The 17,889-nt window shown below is 32.9% G+C and overlaps 1 protein-coding gene across 1 annotated transcript in view; it reads left to right on the top strand.

The window, feature by feature from the left end:
* The window catches only part of SPAG16 (sperm associated antigen 16), a 1,202,663-nt gene that overhangs the window by 606,682 nt on the left and 578,092 nt on the right, over positions 1-17,889 (top strand). The window contains exon 12 of the mRNA XM_078147281.1: positions 10,668-10,853. Coding sequence (XP_078003407.1) covers positions 10,668-10,853 — 186 coding nt within the window. The remainder of the gene's footprint in view (positions 1-10,667; positions 10,854-17,889) is intronic.

The following is a 17,889-nucleotide window of genomic DNA, read 5'->3' as shown; positions in this document are numbered from 1 at the left end:
CAGTTGGACATGCCAATGAAAGTTAAAATCCTAAAAAAAACCCATCTTTGTCAGTGGGGGAAAGAAAGGAAATGGAAAAGTTGATACTTTTCATACAGTCAAATCTCTGACATTGTTATTGCAAGAAAATTTAAAAAAAGTGAAGGAATAATTGTCTAGTACTACACTTTCAAGGATCACACTGTGGGAAGAACTATGGACTTTTCCTCACAGGAAATGTATAATTACTCTGATTCTGAAAGTCCCTTTGTAGACTCCACCACCTTGACTCTACCATTGATTTTAGTCAAAATGTTTGAAATCTTCATGTATGAAACCTTATCACAGGAACTAATGATAACAAGTCAAAGTAGCCCTTCTTCCTTCATGTAATCATGATAATAACATGCTTACATGTTATTTTAATATTTGCAAATTGTTTTTCTTCTAATGATCCTGGCTAGTTTAGGTAAGTATTATTGCCTTCATTTCATAGATGAGTAAGTTGAAGCCCTGAGAGTTAAATAGCTAATAAACGTTGGAGCCAAGATTTGAATGCAGCTCTCCTGTTTCTCTGTCATCATCCTTTCTTCTGGTACAATAAAATTACTCTCCTGCCCACATTGGGAGCTTAAGGTGTTTCCTTACTCTCTTTTCTACTGTCCTTCATAAATGTGGCTAATCACATTTGACTATCTCTTTATCTTTTGCCATAATCTATATTTTATGAGATAAATATTGTGAATGTCACTTAAAATTTCTAAAGTGAAAGCAAATGAACCTACCCTTTTGGTATCTTTCTTACATTAAATATGACAAATGTTCTCCAAAATGTCTCAAACATTATTCATATAATAAAAATTTATGTTCCAACATGCTTATATTATGACTTTTTCCTTAAACATTATTTCAGACCAGAAAAATGTTATTGCACTATTACTTTTTTAACAAAGTAGAAAGACTGCATCACATTTTCTGTAAGAAAAGATTTTTATTTGATTTCTTCAGCATGCTATAGTTTAGATACTTTAAAGTGCTTTGCAGCTGAATAGTTTGAGATTGATAGACTGATAGTCTCTTCATGAATTCAAATAGTTACATTAAACATATGGAGATATCTGAGTGTGTATCCCAAATTGCACAGATACAGATTTGGATTTCCTTCTCCATTGTTAAGAAGCATGAATACAGAGTATCACATCAAAACAACTAGTGAATACAACAATGACATTTTTCTAAGAAAGACAGAAAAGACTCTGACCCTCTGCTTCCCTCTGTTTTATGATATAGTCATGGGAGCCTAGATCTAGGGTTAAAAGAAACTTCCGAAGTTATTCAGTCCAAACTCCTAACCTGCCATGGAGGAAACTGAGGGCCAGAAAGATCAAGTAACTTGCTCAAAGCCATTTAGAGACTCAGGAGTCAATGATCAAGCTTGAATTAAAAGGATCTTGTATACATCATGTGCATCTGACTATAAATCTATGCTACTTTCAACTGCACTAGTCATAGAATTGTACAAATATACATAATAATGTAATCTCTACCATTATCACACTTGGTTTTCAAAAAGACGGGGTTCAGTGTCTACACTGAACATGCCCTATTAAAGCATAAAGCCAAGTAGAACTTTTAGTTGGAAATCATCAAAAAAGAATTCATGTGAGGAGGATGTAACATGAAATGGGGGACCAGTTTCATAAAATGTATTCTTGTTGCCGAAATTAATTACTATTAAATCTGTAATCTTGTCCTAAGAGTCACTAAATTATGCCTAAGAAATACCACCCTAAGTCTACACAACCTAAGATACCAAAGAAAGATGAAAAGAGACCATAAGTAACAAAATATTTATAGGACCTCTTTTTTGTCATAAGAAAAAAACCTAGAAACTAAGGGGATACACATAATTAGTGAATGGCTTTTCTTTTTTTTTCCAGTGGAAAGAAATGGAAGTTGGAAAGACAGATAGGGATAGGGTAGAGGAAGAAAGGAAGGAGGGAAGGAAGGAAGGAAGGAAAGAAAGAAAGAAAGAAAGAAAGAAAGAAAGAAAGAAAGAAAGAAAGAAAGAAAGAAAGAAAGAAAGAAAGAAAGAAAGAAAGAAAGAAAGAAAGAAAGAAAAAGAAAGAAAGAAAGAAAGAAAGGAAAGAAGAAAAAAGAAGTAATGAAAGTCAAGGAATCATGTGTGTTTTAAATTCCCAGAAGAGAACAGAAAGAATAAAGAATCACAGATAAGTAGGAAGAACAGTTTTAATAGTTACAAGTTGAATTCATCCATACACACACACAAACTCACACCCACACCCTCCCCCACACACGCACAGAGGAAAAGCAGAGTGAACATTGCAGAGCTATATAATTTTGTAAACAATATTCTTCATATATGTATATATATACATATATATACATATATATGTATGTATATATATATACACATATACATTTGTCATATATATTATACATACTTATATTCTATATATGTTTTATGCATGTAGGTTCTACAATGTAAATGTATGTATAAAATGAATATTTTCATATACACACATACATCTATGTGGAAATACTCATTTTATTTAGTGCTAATTAAGTTCACAATAAAATAAATAAACATAATTAATTGATATTTTGTAAGCAAAACATCAGTGCCTCATATAAATAATAAGAATTAATCAGTATGTAGAGCTTAGCTGTAATTCACTAACATGTGGTTCTTTATTTTAAAAGTGACTATTTTAAATAGATTTTTAAAAAATTTTTTCACATCACTTAAATTTCCAAAAGTATCTCTTTACCTTCTGCTTCCCAGGAAACCATTCCTTATAAAGAGTGAAAGAGAAAGAAAAAAAAAGTTCAGTAAAGCAAACCAACTCAACAAAGCACAAAGTCTGACATTACTTGCAATGTTCTCAAAAATTCATTTCTCACATAAGTAGAGAAGGGAGGGAGGTGCCTCCTTACATCTCTTCTTTAGGATCAAATTTGGTTTATAATTTCACAGCATTTAATTTCATTTGCTTTCTTGTTCTTTCCATCTACATTGTATGTATATTGTGCAAATTATTTTCCTTTTTCTTCTTTTTTCACTTTGCATCAGTTTATAATGTCTTTACATTCTCTCCATATGCATTTTATTTTCCCTGTCCTCCTTCCCTGTCTCCCTCCCTCCCTTTCCCCTTCCTTCCTTCCTTCCTGCCTGCCTTCCTTCCTTCCTTCTTCCTTCCTTCCTTCCTTCCTTCCTTCTTTCCTATCTTACCCAGACCTTGAAATGCAGGAGCAGCTCTTGGGCGCAATCCCACCACATTCTGTTTCTGAGCTGGGACAGTTTATTCCTACTTAGGCAACCTGGTGGTACCCCCACTCCTGGTAGTGTTCTGCAGCTCCTGGTAGTATCCCTCCAAGCTGGAGATTCACAGTAATTCTGATTCCAGAATTAATACAGATGCCTGATAGCCTACTGCCATTTAGAACTCTTGAACTCAAGAAATTTACCAGACTTAGCCTCTCTGGTAGCCAGGATTGCATCTATGCATCACCATGTCCAGCATATTCATTGTTTCTTAGAGTCTCACTTTTTTAGTCATTTTCCAGTCAATAGACACCTATTTTTTCTATTTCTTTCCTACAATGAAAAGTGATGCTTGAAATACTTTTGAATATATTGGCACTTTCTTTTTATCAATGGTGTCCTTAGGGTACATGCTTAAGTATATAATCTCTGGGTTAAAAGGTATGAACAGTTTAGTCACTTTCTTTATATCATTCCCAACTGCTTTTCAGAGTAGTTAGATGAATTTTTAGTTCTACCAACAATACTTTCAAGTGTCCTCTTTATACAATCCATCCAACATTAATTATTCTACTTTTTTGGCATCTTTGCCATTTTTCTGTGTGTAGGGTAAAAGACCAGTATTTTGATTGGCATTTATTTTATTATTAGTGATTTTTAGCATTATTTCATAAGGCTGCTAATAGTTCTTTCAGAACTATTATTCCTATTTTTGGTCACTTGTTGGTGAATAGAAAAGCTTCTGGCTATTAATCAAAGCAAAATATACTGCATCAAAAAGCCATTATACACTATCAGGTATCTGAAGATACTAACAATTTTTGTAAGAATAGACAAAATTTAGTCAATTCTCATACATAATATATGCTTGAGTCTTTGTGATTTACAGTAACCTTATCTCATTTTAGGTATCCCTGATGCTGTATCATTCTAACCTTACAACCTTTGGTTTATTTTCCTATTCCGATTGACAAAGACTCTTTTCTTTATTTGTAACTTAGTGCAAAACTTGTGATGATATGACATCACTTAAAGAACTTTATAGAAGTATCTTTTTTTCATAGAAGTACTTTTTTAGAAGTATCTTTATAAGAAAATATAAATCTAAGATTAGATGTGTCAAAATTATTATGTGACACTGTTGAAAGAGAAAGCTGTCTTTATTAGGCACCCATCCTCCAAACAACTGTTTGAAACACTCATTTATATTGTTTCTAATGAGTATGATAACTAAACAAAAAGCTAAGTGACTCATTCTGTTTACTTTGAAACTACTGTATTCTTACTGTTTGTGACACATTTTAAGTCATTCTGAACCAATATAAATAATTTGTCAAAATGCATTTATTACAAAATTAGGGGTTCAATCTGTATGAAATATAACAAATGATAAGGGAGAAATTCAGGGATCTCTAGGTACCAGTGTAAGGCTGTGGAGCAAAATGGATTGTCGAAAAAGAAATGCATCAATGAAGAATGTAAGGATGAAACTGGGAGACATAAAGGTATCAAACCCCAAGGGAAGTCAGGTGGGAATCAACCTAGCAATCAGTAACTAGCAGGAAGTGAATATGAGTGGTTTTTGCCTAGTGGATGAAGTGAAGCTGAGGTCCATGTAGATGCCAACCAGTATTGTCTGTAACAAAAAGCCAGGTCAAGAATTTGGTTTTGTTTATTTGTTTTTGTTTTTTGTTTGTTTGGTTTTTGCTAGCCATGAGTAGATATACATTTTTTCTCAATATCTGTGTGGTACCCAGGGAAATATAATCAAGACTGAACAAATAGATTTTTGTCCAGGATTCTGAAACAACAGAATGAAGTCCCTGAGCTGATAATTTTAGAACTAAGCTATTTTATCAAATGCACTCACTGAACTCCTAATGACAACAGCCATATTGAAAATTGTTGTAATGAGAGAGTTAGTTACAGATGCACTTCATAATTAGCAGGAATTTCCTTGTTCTCCTTCTTTGAGCTCTTGTTGCAAGCATAAGTTCATAAATAATATGGACTTGCTACAGTAATTAAATCATGATTTGAATAATCTTTAAGTTATTAACACAAACTATGAATTCTACTGGGATAAAACTTCACTTTTAGAAATCCAGAAGAATAATATGTGTTCTGAATCTATAAATATAGTTTTAGCTTCTCTTCTTAAGAAAGTGTCAATGGTTTTAGATAAATATTACTTATCATGTTAAGGTAAGCTCCATTTATTCCTGTGATCGCTAGTGTTTTTAATAGAAATGGGTGCCGTATTTTGTCAAAAGCTTTTTCTGCATCTATTGAGATAATCATGTGTTTTTTGTTGCTTTTGTAAATGATAAGGTCAATTATGCTTATAACTTTTTTTTAGTATTGCACCAGCCCTGCATTCCTGGTATAAATCCCACCTGGTCATAATGTATGGTCTTTCTGATATATTGCTCTAATCTCCATGCAAGTATTTTATTGAAAATATTTTCATTAATACTCACTAGGAAAATTGGCCAATAATTTTCTTTCTTTATTTCTACTCTCCCTGGTTTAGTAATCAAAATCGTATTTGTGTCATAAAAGGAATTTGGTAGAACTCCTTCCTTAACTGTTTGGGTTTTTTTTTTTGGATACTTTATGTGGTATTGGAATTAGTTGTTCCTTTAATGCTTTGTAGAATTCACTTGTAAATCCATCTGGTCCTAGGGATTTTTCTTAGGGAGCTCATTTATGGCTTATTCAATTTCTTTTTCTGAGAAGGGTTGTTTAAGAATTCTACATTACTCTTACATTAATCTGGAAAATTTATGTTTTGGGGAATATTCAACCATTTGACTTAGATTGTCAGTTTTACTAGCATATGATTGGGAAAAATAACCCCTAATAATTTCTTGACTTTCATCTTAATAGATGCTACATGCATCCTTTCCATTTTTGATACTGGTATTTTGGTTTTCTTTTTTAAAATCAAAATAACCAATGGGTTATCAATTTTAGCATTTTTTAACCAGCTCCTAATTTTACTTCTATTTTTTTTAAAAAATTCACTTTTATTAATCTCTCTTTTGATTTTTTTAGAATTTTCAGTTTGGTCTTTAGGATTTTTAATTTGTCCTTTTTCTTATCTTTTTAAATTTCACCATTGATCTGTCCTTTTCCTCTTTTATTGATATACACATTAAGAAATGTAAAATTTCCCCTCAGTACTGCTTCAAATGTATCCCACAAATTTCGGTATGTTGTCTCATTGCCATAATTATATTTAATGACATTATTGATAATTTCTATGATTTGTTCTTTGACCCATTCATTCTTTAGGATTAGATTATTTACTTTCCAATTAGCTTTTAATCTATGTTTCCACAGTCTTTTATTGAATGTCATTTTTTATTGCATTGTGATCTGAAAGGTGTGCTTTTTCTGCATATAGGGGAGGCAGTGGTCAGAAGCAAACAACAACAACAACAAAAACAAAAACTTTAGAGGAAAGACAGGATAAAAAGAGAGTGAAAAGGATAAATATGAGACAATAAGTTGAAGGGAAATAAATAGTTGTTAATCAACATTGTGAATGTGAATGTGATAAGTTCACCCATAAAATGGAAGCAGATAGCAGAATGGATTAGAAACCAGAATACAACAATGTGTTATTTACAAAAAACACACTTGAAACAGAGAGAACAGATAGAGTTAAAATAAGGGGCTGGCACAGAATCTATTGTGCTTCAGCTGAAATTTTTAAAAAAAAAATAGTAGTAATCATGATCTCAGACAAAGTAAAAGCATAAATGGACTTAATAACAGAAAAGCAGGAAAACCACATCTTACTAAAAGGTCATAGACAAAATGAACACTTATTAGGGCATTAAAAGCCCCACAAACAAAAGCAGAAACTGCTTCTCTCTGCCCTTGACCTGTGACCCAGGAATGGGTAAGGTAATGGAGTTGCCAAGCAGCATCTAGTCCTGCATTTCAGTGCTAGCACAGGAATGAAACCTTTGATTCCCAGCTCCAACACCCTTTACATTGCTACATGCTGCCTCCTCTCCACCAACAGGGACACCTCTTCTATGAGCAAGCACTCACATGAGGCATCACTTGAATTCCCGTTAGTGGCTGGCTAGTCCTTGAAATAAAAATCACCAGAAAACCACCTTTAGAATGAAGTACACACATTCCACTTCAAAGATATTCAGCTTCATCACAAAATGAGTAGTAGGACCCCATTCTCCTTCTAAGGACCCTATTCTCCTCCATCCTGAGTGTGCAAAGTACATGTTTCATCATGTACATATGGTTCTTCCTCTTAGAGGAGGAACATGGCCATGGCCATTGTCATACACACTCATTCCACTATGCTTCTAAATTTTCACTCTCTTGTCTTACTAATGATCTGGGGAATGACACATCACAAATGCTTTAAACAAAAAGGTAATTGGTCAAGCCTCAGCCTAGCATCATGGGAGATCTAACCTATTAAATGTTGTCATGCAGCTTCTGATTTATTATATACCACCAATAAAGGATTTTGACCTCTATGAAGTCATATTTGTATCAACTTGCTGCAGAAACTTTCTTCAGATACTATATAGCAAGAAGAAAAATGCTTTTTGTTAAATTTAATTATTAAGTCGTGAAACACTCCAACTTCAACAGGTCTGTTATCTCAGCACTGTGACTGTTACCTCCAACAATGCAAATTGCAACTGATCCATGCCTTCTCATTCTTTATAGTTCTGGTCTACATTCTTCAAAAGATCTTCCACAGAAGTACTAGAGGCATTCCTCTCATTTTTGTTTGTTTGTTTGTTTACATTTTCTAGGTATTGGTGGGGTACTAAGAGTGTCTATCTTTTATCCCTGACTTTTGTAATATAACCAGCCCACTACCTGCTTTTTCTGATCTTTCTCTCTGATATTTCTCTCCCTAACTCCTACTTATGGTCAGGACTTTGATTTAACTTGTGAAGGGAATTTTTCCATTAAAAGGATGGATTTTGCACCAAGGGTCATCTTAGGATCATTAAAGGTACAGCTTCTTCCATTCAATCTAACCTACTTTTTTATTCTTATTCACCTCTAGGCATAACTCACTGATTATCTTCAGTGCTAATCCCAGATATATTTAATTGTATTAACACAATGAACTAGCCAAGCAACCTTGTATCACAGTTTGGACAGTAGTCACTTTTATTTTTCCATTTAATTTTTCCTGAATGGTCAATCTTCTTTAAAGTATTTATGATTTTCATCAAAAATCCCCTTTAATGGTAGGGTACTTGATGTTATCAACATAACTATCATCCCCAAATAGGAGTATTTGTGTTTTTTTAAAATGAATTTGTCATTTATTTGTTTTTGATATTATTTTTTTAATTGTGAGTTCTAAATTCTCTCCTTTCCTGTAGTCCCTCCCCCACTCATTGAGAAGGCAAGCAATATGATATTGATTATGCATGTGAAATTCAAATAGTAGCATTTGAAGGACTTCACCCTCTAAAGGGGATTTCTCTGCTATTTGGACATTGCTTAAGATTTCCTCTGTGTAAGTGGCAAGCACCTTAGATGAATATATTGACCTGTTTTAATAACCAGAGTTTTGTTGAATGATAATCTCTGAGATGATTGCAATGATCAGGGAATCTTGTGTATACAAGAAAGATTCCTTTTTGGATAAGAGCCTTTAAGACACATTTTGCTCTGCTTAGAGACAGGAGACCTTAGAGGCCATTTTATTTAAACCCCTAATTTTTTTTAATAAGAAAAATGAAGTCCTGAGAGTAACTTACCCAAAGTCACACAGGCAATAAGTGACATTTCTAAGATGTGACTCATGTCCTGTCACTCAAAATTATAATTATTTTTCCAATTTTCTGGGTGCTTATCTCATTCTTGCTAATAGACTAGGCCACAAGTGGGGAACCTGTGGCCTCAAGGCCATATGTGGCCCTCTAGGTCCTCAAGCACTGCCCTTTGACTGAATCCAAACTTTATAGAACAAATTCCCTTAATAAAAGGATTTGTTCTGTAAAATTTAGACTGTCAAAGGCTGTACTCAAAGACCTAGAAGGCCACATGTGGCCCCGAGGCTGCAAGTTCCCTACTCTTGGACATTTCAGAGGTAGGAATTTTTTTTGTTTTTTCCCTGTATCTTGTCCCAAGTCTGTCTTATATCATCTGTACCTATTAAACCCTATCTCAAAATTTTGTTTTTATGTATTAATTGTGAAACTGGTGAAATCTGAGTTTCTTCCTCTAGCTGTCCTTTTCTATGTATTCTTTTTGTCTCTTCCCTCTATACCCCTTCTCTCTCTTTTAGGCACTAAATTATCTTCTCCATTATTAAATCTGAATGTTACAAAAAGATCTGATATCAATCAGGTACTCCTTCATATTATCAATCCCAGAAAAACTCTAATCTTATCTGTTAATTATTGAAAAATTTTCACTTTCTTATGGGAATGAAAAGCATAAGCTAATAGGTGGATGAGCTGTTTAGAGAAAGGAAAACTTTCTGGAACCCAAAACTCTGTCATAGAAATGAGCAGCTGACTATCCTACTGAGACAAAAGTCTGCCCTGTTGTACATATAACCTTAGCCTCCAAATATTAAAAGAGGCCTGAAAAAATTAGAGAGAATTTCAAGGACAGCTAACAAATAGTATTGTTTCCTTTTTAAGGAAAAAAAAATGAGTTACATGAACTAATTTTATTTCTCAGGGACTGCTGTAAAATGATAAAGAAGAAAGATAAGCCTGGAAGACCTGAATTATTTTTTGGTTTTGAGTTTTGGGTTTTTTTTTAAGCCAAGGCATACTGTGAGATGCAGAGACAGAGGTCAAGCAGTGACAGGTTCCATAAATAGTAACTGTCCTCAGAAACCAAAAGGCCATGAACATGCATTGTGGCAAATTCTTTTTTGTATTGTCCCAATTTTTTGAACCATTCTCCAACACTCAGCTCTAGTTCTTTCTTCTTCAGGATACCTTTGCTGATCACCCCAGCCAGAACTGATCTCTCCATTTCTGTAGTCTTATAATCATTCACTTTGAACCAGTCACGTGATGTCACCATGTTTAGCCTGAAATTTTAGATATATGTGTGTGGGGTTTCTTTTATTAATCTTCAGGCTTCTGGAGGTCAAGGTCAATGTGTTACACAACTTTATATTATGTACAATTCGTTGTGCACAGTATATAATACGTATTTTTTTTTGATTAAGTAAAAAAAAAAGACAAAAAGAGGTCCCTTTTAGTAGTGTGCATTTTTAATAGTAAGGAAACTTTTCTACTTAGATATGTAGGAATTTAGATAATAGTAAATAGACTTTCATTGCAAAAGATTGCCATTTATTTTAACAATTAATTAAAATCATATATGCACATATTCCAAAACATTCTTTCTTCTATATTCTTATTAACAGTGGTACCAAGTTGGCTACTTCCAGTGGTGATACTACAGTGAAATTGTGGGATCTGGTGAAAGGTGACTGCATTCTGACCCTGGGTGGTCACAGTCATGCAGTCTGGTCCTGTACATGGCATTCCTGTGGAGACTTCATAGCTTCTTCTTCATTGGATACAACTAGCAAAGTCTGGGATGTCAATAGGTAAGAAACTCTCTCAAGCACGTTGGCTCCTCATAGAAAAACAAACGCCCATGGAGAATATTCTGAAGAGATATTTTTGTTGTTGTTGTTGTTTGGAAACCAGTTGGACTGAATAACAGCTGAGAATCCCTTTCCCATTCTATTAGTGTATATTGCCATACCATTGTATTTTGTTTGGAAGTCTTAATTATAGTCACTTGAGAAGGCTAAAGCTGGTTTACTAAGTAGTTATTTTTCTACCTATTTTTTCATCAAAGAAGAGAGCAAATGACTGATTTAAATGTCATTTATGTTAATAAAACTGATTTTTGCCTATTTTCCCAACCCAGTTCATTTTCAGTTAACATCTTTGAATAGATGTGAGTAGGGAAGAAGGAAAAACTGTTGTTCTGTTAATATATTCTTTTTAAAAATTTATTTGTTATAAAACCAACACAAATATATGTCTTTTCTTTCACTGAATATTACCTTTAAAGAGTGAATCCCTTTCATGTTCTGATTATAAGATTCTAGAAGGAAGGGATTTTGTTAATTTAACTCTGTACAAATAGTACTTTGATGTCATATTTGACAATGTTTGGGCAGCTCCTACATACTTCTAGGGTTAATATGTTATGTAAAATGGTTAAAGCTATGGCAATGTCACTGAATGCGGCCAAAAGATAGAAATAGTTACAAAGCTGCTAATGTGTCTAATTCAGAGGGCAGTAGACATATGGATTCAGAAAGAAACTGCCAGCTCAGGAACCTCTGGGAGCACAGAAAGCACAGGGAGTGGAATAGGGAAGGATGGGAAAAGTACATAGATTAGCAGGGAAGACTTATCAATATCCAGCTCAAGTTCAGTCCAGGAATCAACAGAATACTAAAGGGAAAAAGCCAGAATCAGTAAAAGTCTGAGCCAGTGCTAGAACTGAGTAAAAATTAAGATCTGATTACCAAACATAGCTCAGGGTGCAAAATAGTCAGTTGGTGAAATTACTTTGACAAAGGTGGGCCTGTCTCTGTTTCCTTTTGAAGTAGCAACAATAGGCTATTGGACATGGTCAACCAGAGTTTGAAGAGCTCTTGACCCCAGTGATCTATGTAGAGCATGACGGCTCCATTCCTCATTACCGCCATTAGAAATGTGCAAGAGGTAGAATTGGGCTTAGTCTTAACACAAAAATCTCTAACTGGTTCCCACATTTGATCTTCCAATCTAATTTCTTCCTAGACCAAAAGATATGTAAGTTATTAACACTGAAGGCAATAATCCAAGATAGATGAACCAAGAATAATTTTTTTCAGGTTCAAATTATGCAACATATTTTTTAAAAGATTTCCAAACCAAATTATTAAATTTTTTAAAATAGTATTTTATTTTTTCCCATTACATGTCAAGACAATTTTAGCCTTCATTTTCACAAACATTTTGAGTTCCACATTTTTCTCCCTCTATGTTTCCCTTCCCATCTTCCTAAAATGGTAGGCAATTTAATATAGGTAATACATATGCTATCATGTAAAACATATTTCTGTATTAGTCATAGTTGTGAAAGAAGAAACAGATAAAAAGAAAAAAAACACAAAAAAGCATGAAGTGAAAAAAGTATTCTTCAATCTGCATTCAGAGACAACGAGTTCTTTATCTGGATGTGGGTAGCATTTTCCTTCTTCAGTCTTTGTACTTGTCTTGTGTTGCAGAGAAGAGTTATTCATAGTTGATCGTCATACAGTGTTGCTGATACTGTGTACAGTGTGCTGCTGGTTCTGCTCATTTTACTTTGCATCAGTTGATACAAGTTTTTCAAGGTTTTTTTTTTCTGAAATCTGTTCATCATTTCTTATTGTGCAATAGTATCTCATTTCATTCACATACTACAGCTTATTCAGCCATTCTCCAATTGATGGGCATCCCCTTAATTTCCAATTCTTTGCTATCACAAAATGAACTGCTATGAATATTTTTGTACATGTAGGTCCTTTTCTCTTTTTTATGATCTCTTTGGGATACAAACCTAGTAGTCATATTTGCTAGATCAAAGGGTATGCACAGATTGGTTGCCTTTTGGGCATAGTTCCAAAATGCTGTCTAGAATGGTTGTATCAGTTCACAACTGCACCAACTCTGTATTAGTGTCCCATTTATAATTTTTCTTTTTTGTCATATTAGCAAATCTGATAGGTGTGAAGTAGTGCATCAGAGTTGTTTTAATTTGCATTTCTCTATTCAAAAGTGATTTAGAGCACTTCTTCTTTTGCCTATAGATAGCTTTGATTTATTCACCAGAAAACTGCTTGTTCATGTCCTTTGACCATTTGTTTATTTGGGAATGGCTTGTATTCTTATACTTTTGACTCAGTTCTCTATATATTTGAGAAATGAGGCCTTTGTCAGAGATACTTGTGGCAAAGATTGTTTCCCAGCTTTCTGCTTTCCTCTAATCTTGGTTGAACTGATTTTGTTTGTATGAAAGCTTAACTTCTCTTTTAAGAATTTGGGTGCTATACCACTTGGTACATATATGTTTCATACTGATATTACTTCATTGTCTATGGTACCTTTTAGCAAGATGTAATTTCCTTCCTTATCCCTTTTAATTAGGTCTGTTTTTGCTTCTCCTTTGTCTGAAATCAGGATTAATACTCCTGATTTTTTTTCCACTTCAGCTGAAGTATAATAGATTCTGCTCTAGACCTTTACCTTTACTCTCTTGTGTCTCTCTGCTTCAAGTGTGTTTCTTGTAAATGATATGTTGTGGGATTCTGGTTTCTGATACACTCTACTATCTGCTTCTCTAATGATTAAATTTTTTAAAGAAAGTTTTTTTACTTTAAAGGATAAATTTTAGTTACATGAAAAATTCATTTGTGTAGAGCATCTCTTTTCTCTATAATGATGGACAATGAAAATGTTGATTTATAGTGGTTATTACTTACCCTTCTTTGCTTGTTTCAGAATGCATTATCCCAAATACCAGGGCTTTTGGCACTAACATGTAATTGTACTTGTAATTACTCTCACTTTTGGTTAAGATTGTAATAAAGGAACATATACCATTCTAAAATGTAGGCTGCATAGCATTATAAATACTTGAACTTGTAGTTAGGAAGACCTGGATTCTGCTGCAAACACATAATAGTGGCATGACCCTGGGCAAATTGATAATCTCTCTGCACTTTAATGCCCATACCTGTAAATTGGAAAATTTTAAAAATTAGCATTCATATTACAGATTTGTTTTGAGGACAATATGAGATTATATGAATCTGCACATGTATTTATTTTATGTATAAATACATATCATATTAACATTAAATAGGCATGTGGATATATATGTAAATAGATATCACAAGTATATTATATATAGATATTATATTTATAATTTGTATATATGTATAGTACTTTTATAAATGCTAAAATTATATTTAAATGTCAAAGTTTTTATCATTATTATTCTTCACTTAGTTTCCTTATATAATGAAGAAAACACACAAAAAAATTATATGTTGAACCATGAATTTCTATTAAAGCTTGCCCACACCAAATTTAGATTAAATTCAGCCTATTTTCTTTTTTAAAAAATAATTATTTATTTTTTAATTTTCTTTTATTTTTAAATTGAGTTCCAAAAACTCTCCCTCCCTCCCATGACTCCCCCATACACTGAGAAGGCAAGCAAAACGATATCAAGTATACAGTGAAATCTTGCAAGACATATGTCCATATTTTCCATATCACATGATGATGATGATGATGATGATAATGATAGTGAAAGCAAGAAAATTGTATTTTATTTGCCCTTAAAGTTCATCAGTTCTTTCTCTGAAGGTGGATAGCATTTTTCATCTTCAGCCCTTTGAAATTGTCTCAGATCATTTTATTGGTCAGAGTAGCCAAGTCTTTTACAATTGATCATCATTACAACACTGATGTTACTATGCACAATTAACTCCTAGATAATCTCATGTTATTTTGCATCAGTTCATATAGATCTTGTCATTTATTTTCTGAAACCATCCCCCCATCCATTGTCATTTCTTATAGCCCAATAGTACTCCATCACAATCATATGCCACAACTTGTTCAGTCATTCCTCAATTGATTACCATCCTTTTAATTTCCAATTCTTCTATTTATTTTAAAATTCAGATTAGCTAGTGGTTTATCTATTTCATCAGCTTTAACACACAATTCCTACATTAGTAGTTCAATGTTTTCTTTCAATTTCTTACTTTTCTTTGATATTCAGAATTTCTATTTTTTTTTCATTTAGATGGAATTTTAAGAATTGATTTCCTGGTTGTTGCTGCTGCTGCATGCCCCTTTCATTGATCTGTCCCTTCTCTCTTCTGTCAATGAAAATGTTATATAAATTTTCCCCAAAAGACTGCTTTGGCTATATGCTTCAAGTTTTGACATCTTATCTTATTGTTCTCATGTTCTTTAAATGACTGATTATGTGATTAGTTCTTTGATCCATTATTTTATAGGCTATTTTAAAGTTTGGATCCTTTAAGAAAATTATCTTTATTGTTTATACTTATGATTGGATGGAAGCCAGTAAAAGATATGTTTAAAAAATCTGCTTTTCTATATTTGTTTAGGAGATTGTTATGCCCTAGGATATGATCAATTTTCATAAATATGTCACATGCTGGTGGGTAAAATGTGTATCTTTTTCTACAGTTATTTAGTGATCATCAGGAATCTATTATAACTTACCTTTCTGAAATTCTATTCTGTTCAGTTACTTCATTTCTTTCTTGTTTATAATTTTGTTGGATTTCTCTAGGTCTGAAAGGGGGCATAGGGATGTGCAACTCTTATTGTTTGCTATCTTTTCTCCTTCAAATTTTATTAACTTTTTCTTTAAATACCTAGATGCTATGTGATTTAGTAAATATATCTTAAATATTTATATTGTTTAACTGTCTATCATGCCTTTAAGTATAATGCAGTTTTCCTGCTTATCTCTTTTAAACAAATCTATTTTTTCCCTTGGCTGAGATCATGATCACTGACACTACTTTTTTTAAATTCATCTAAATAATAATAAATTTTGCTCTAGCCCCTCATAATAGCACTTTATCATTCTTTATGTTTCAAATGTGTTTCTTACAAACAGCGTATTGTTGGATTCAGTTTTTTAAATTCTTTCTCTTTTCATTTTCATTAGTACATTCTTGTATTCACCTCAATTCTTCTCTTTGTTACTTGTATTTTTCTTATCATTTTGTATTTTTGTACTTTCCATCTCTTTCTTCTGTCTCCACAAAGAAGGTATAAAAGAGAAGGAATGTGACCTGTAATTGAAGCTGCTTGCTTTCACTTTATTGCCTCATCCAGACCCAACTGCTGATTTTTTTGCTGTTTTCTTTCCTTGTGATCTCTTTTTCATAATATGACCCCTGAATTTGAAGTTTATTTTGCTTAAGAATATTGCTGCCATGAAGTTTCATTTTCCTTAACCTCTCTCCATTTTCTGATTCCCACTGGTTTCTCTGGTAACCTTAATGTACTATTACACCAAATTTTTTGTGTGTAAATATATGTGTGTTTGTGAAAAACTCTCCTTTATCCAATTAAAATAAGAATTAAGCTCATGTGAGGCTTAATCTGCCCCCAGCTCTTTCCCCCATGTTTTTTGTATTCTTCTCACATACTTGACTTATGAAATACTGCAAGTTCCATATCTTTTTAAAAAATTTTCCCTAATCAAGTCCTTTCTCATGTCCATTTCTTTCATCTCTTAACAGTATAAAAACTCAAAACAAACTACCTCCTATCCCCTTGTTTGACTTAATCAATTTTCTATGTGACCCTAGAAGATACTGCATTCTGGAGAAGCTCTTTTTCTCTTCTCCCTCTATTTGAATAGAAATGCTTCATCATCATCTAGTCCCTTCCAATTACTCTGATATATTTACCTTTCAAAATTTATGTTAACCCTTTTGTCAATTCATAGTTTCTGTTAAGCTCTGGTCTTCATATCAGGAATTTTTAAAAGCCCTCTATTAGAAGTCCAATTTGTCTTATAGGCTTATACTTAGTCTTTCAGTGTAAATTATTCTTAGTTGTAAGCCTTTATGTTTTGCTTTTTGCAATATTCTATTATTTTCTCTCCTTTAAATTAGTTGCTGACAAGTGTTGTTTGGTCCTGAATGTGGTTCCTTAGTAGTTGAATTCTTTCTTTCTAAGTTTGAAGTATTTTTCTTTGACCTAAAACTCTAGACTTTGGTTATGTGGTTATGTTCTATGTTCTCTCTACCATCTGAATCTAATAAATTTAGGCAGTTTTTATTTATAATTTGTTAAATATGGCACCTAAACTATTTGTGTGATCATGGCTTTCAGATAGTCCAAAGGTTCTTAAATTATCTTTCCTTGACCTGTTTTCCAAGTCATTTGTTTTTCATACTAAATGTATAATAAATTCTTTATAATTTTTAAAAATTAACTATCATCTATTTTCCATTTCTTCCATTTCCCCCTCCAATTCAATTCAACAACAACAAAGAAACCTTTGTAACACAATCCTCTTTATGTACTTCCAAAACTATACGTTTCATTCAGCATTTTAGTCCATCACTTCTCTTCAGTCTACTTGTATCATATGCTTTTTTCATTGCATTGCACTGGACTCTAACGTCTTTCAAAGTTGTATTTTTTTAAATTATCCTGTTGTTTTGGTATGAATTATTCTTCTAGCTATCCTTACATAAATCTGCATTAGTTTGTAGAGATGTTTCTAGTTTCCTCTGAAACTGGACACTTCATCATTGCTTATGGCAGGACAATGTTCTGTTACTTTCATATACCATCATTCATTTAGTTGTTCCTGAATAGATGGGAACCCCTCTAGTTTTTGCAACTATGAAAAGAGCTGCTATAAATATTACTGTATGTATATCCTTATAAGTTTTCTTTTACCTCTTTTGTATGTATGCCTAGTAGTGACAATGTTACATTTTCTTCAGTATTTTTCATTCTTTTTATTTTCTTCTAATTGTTCTTGTTGTCTTTTGGAGTCATTGAATTCCATTTCATCTA

This window comes from Phascolarctos cinereus, unplaced genomic scaffold, assembly GCF_003287225.1.
Source record: "Phascolarctos cinereus isolate Bilbo 61053 unplaced genomic scaffold, phaCin_HiC Scaffold_7;HRSCAF=346, whole genome shotgun sequence".
NCBI classification, from domain to species: Eukaryota; Metazoa; Chordata; class Mammalia; order Diprotodontia; family Phascolarctidae; genus Phascolarctos; species Phascolarctos cinereus.
Note: the sequence above shows the minus strand (reverse complement) of the source record. Positions and strands in the feature narration are given on the sequence as shown.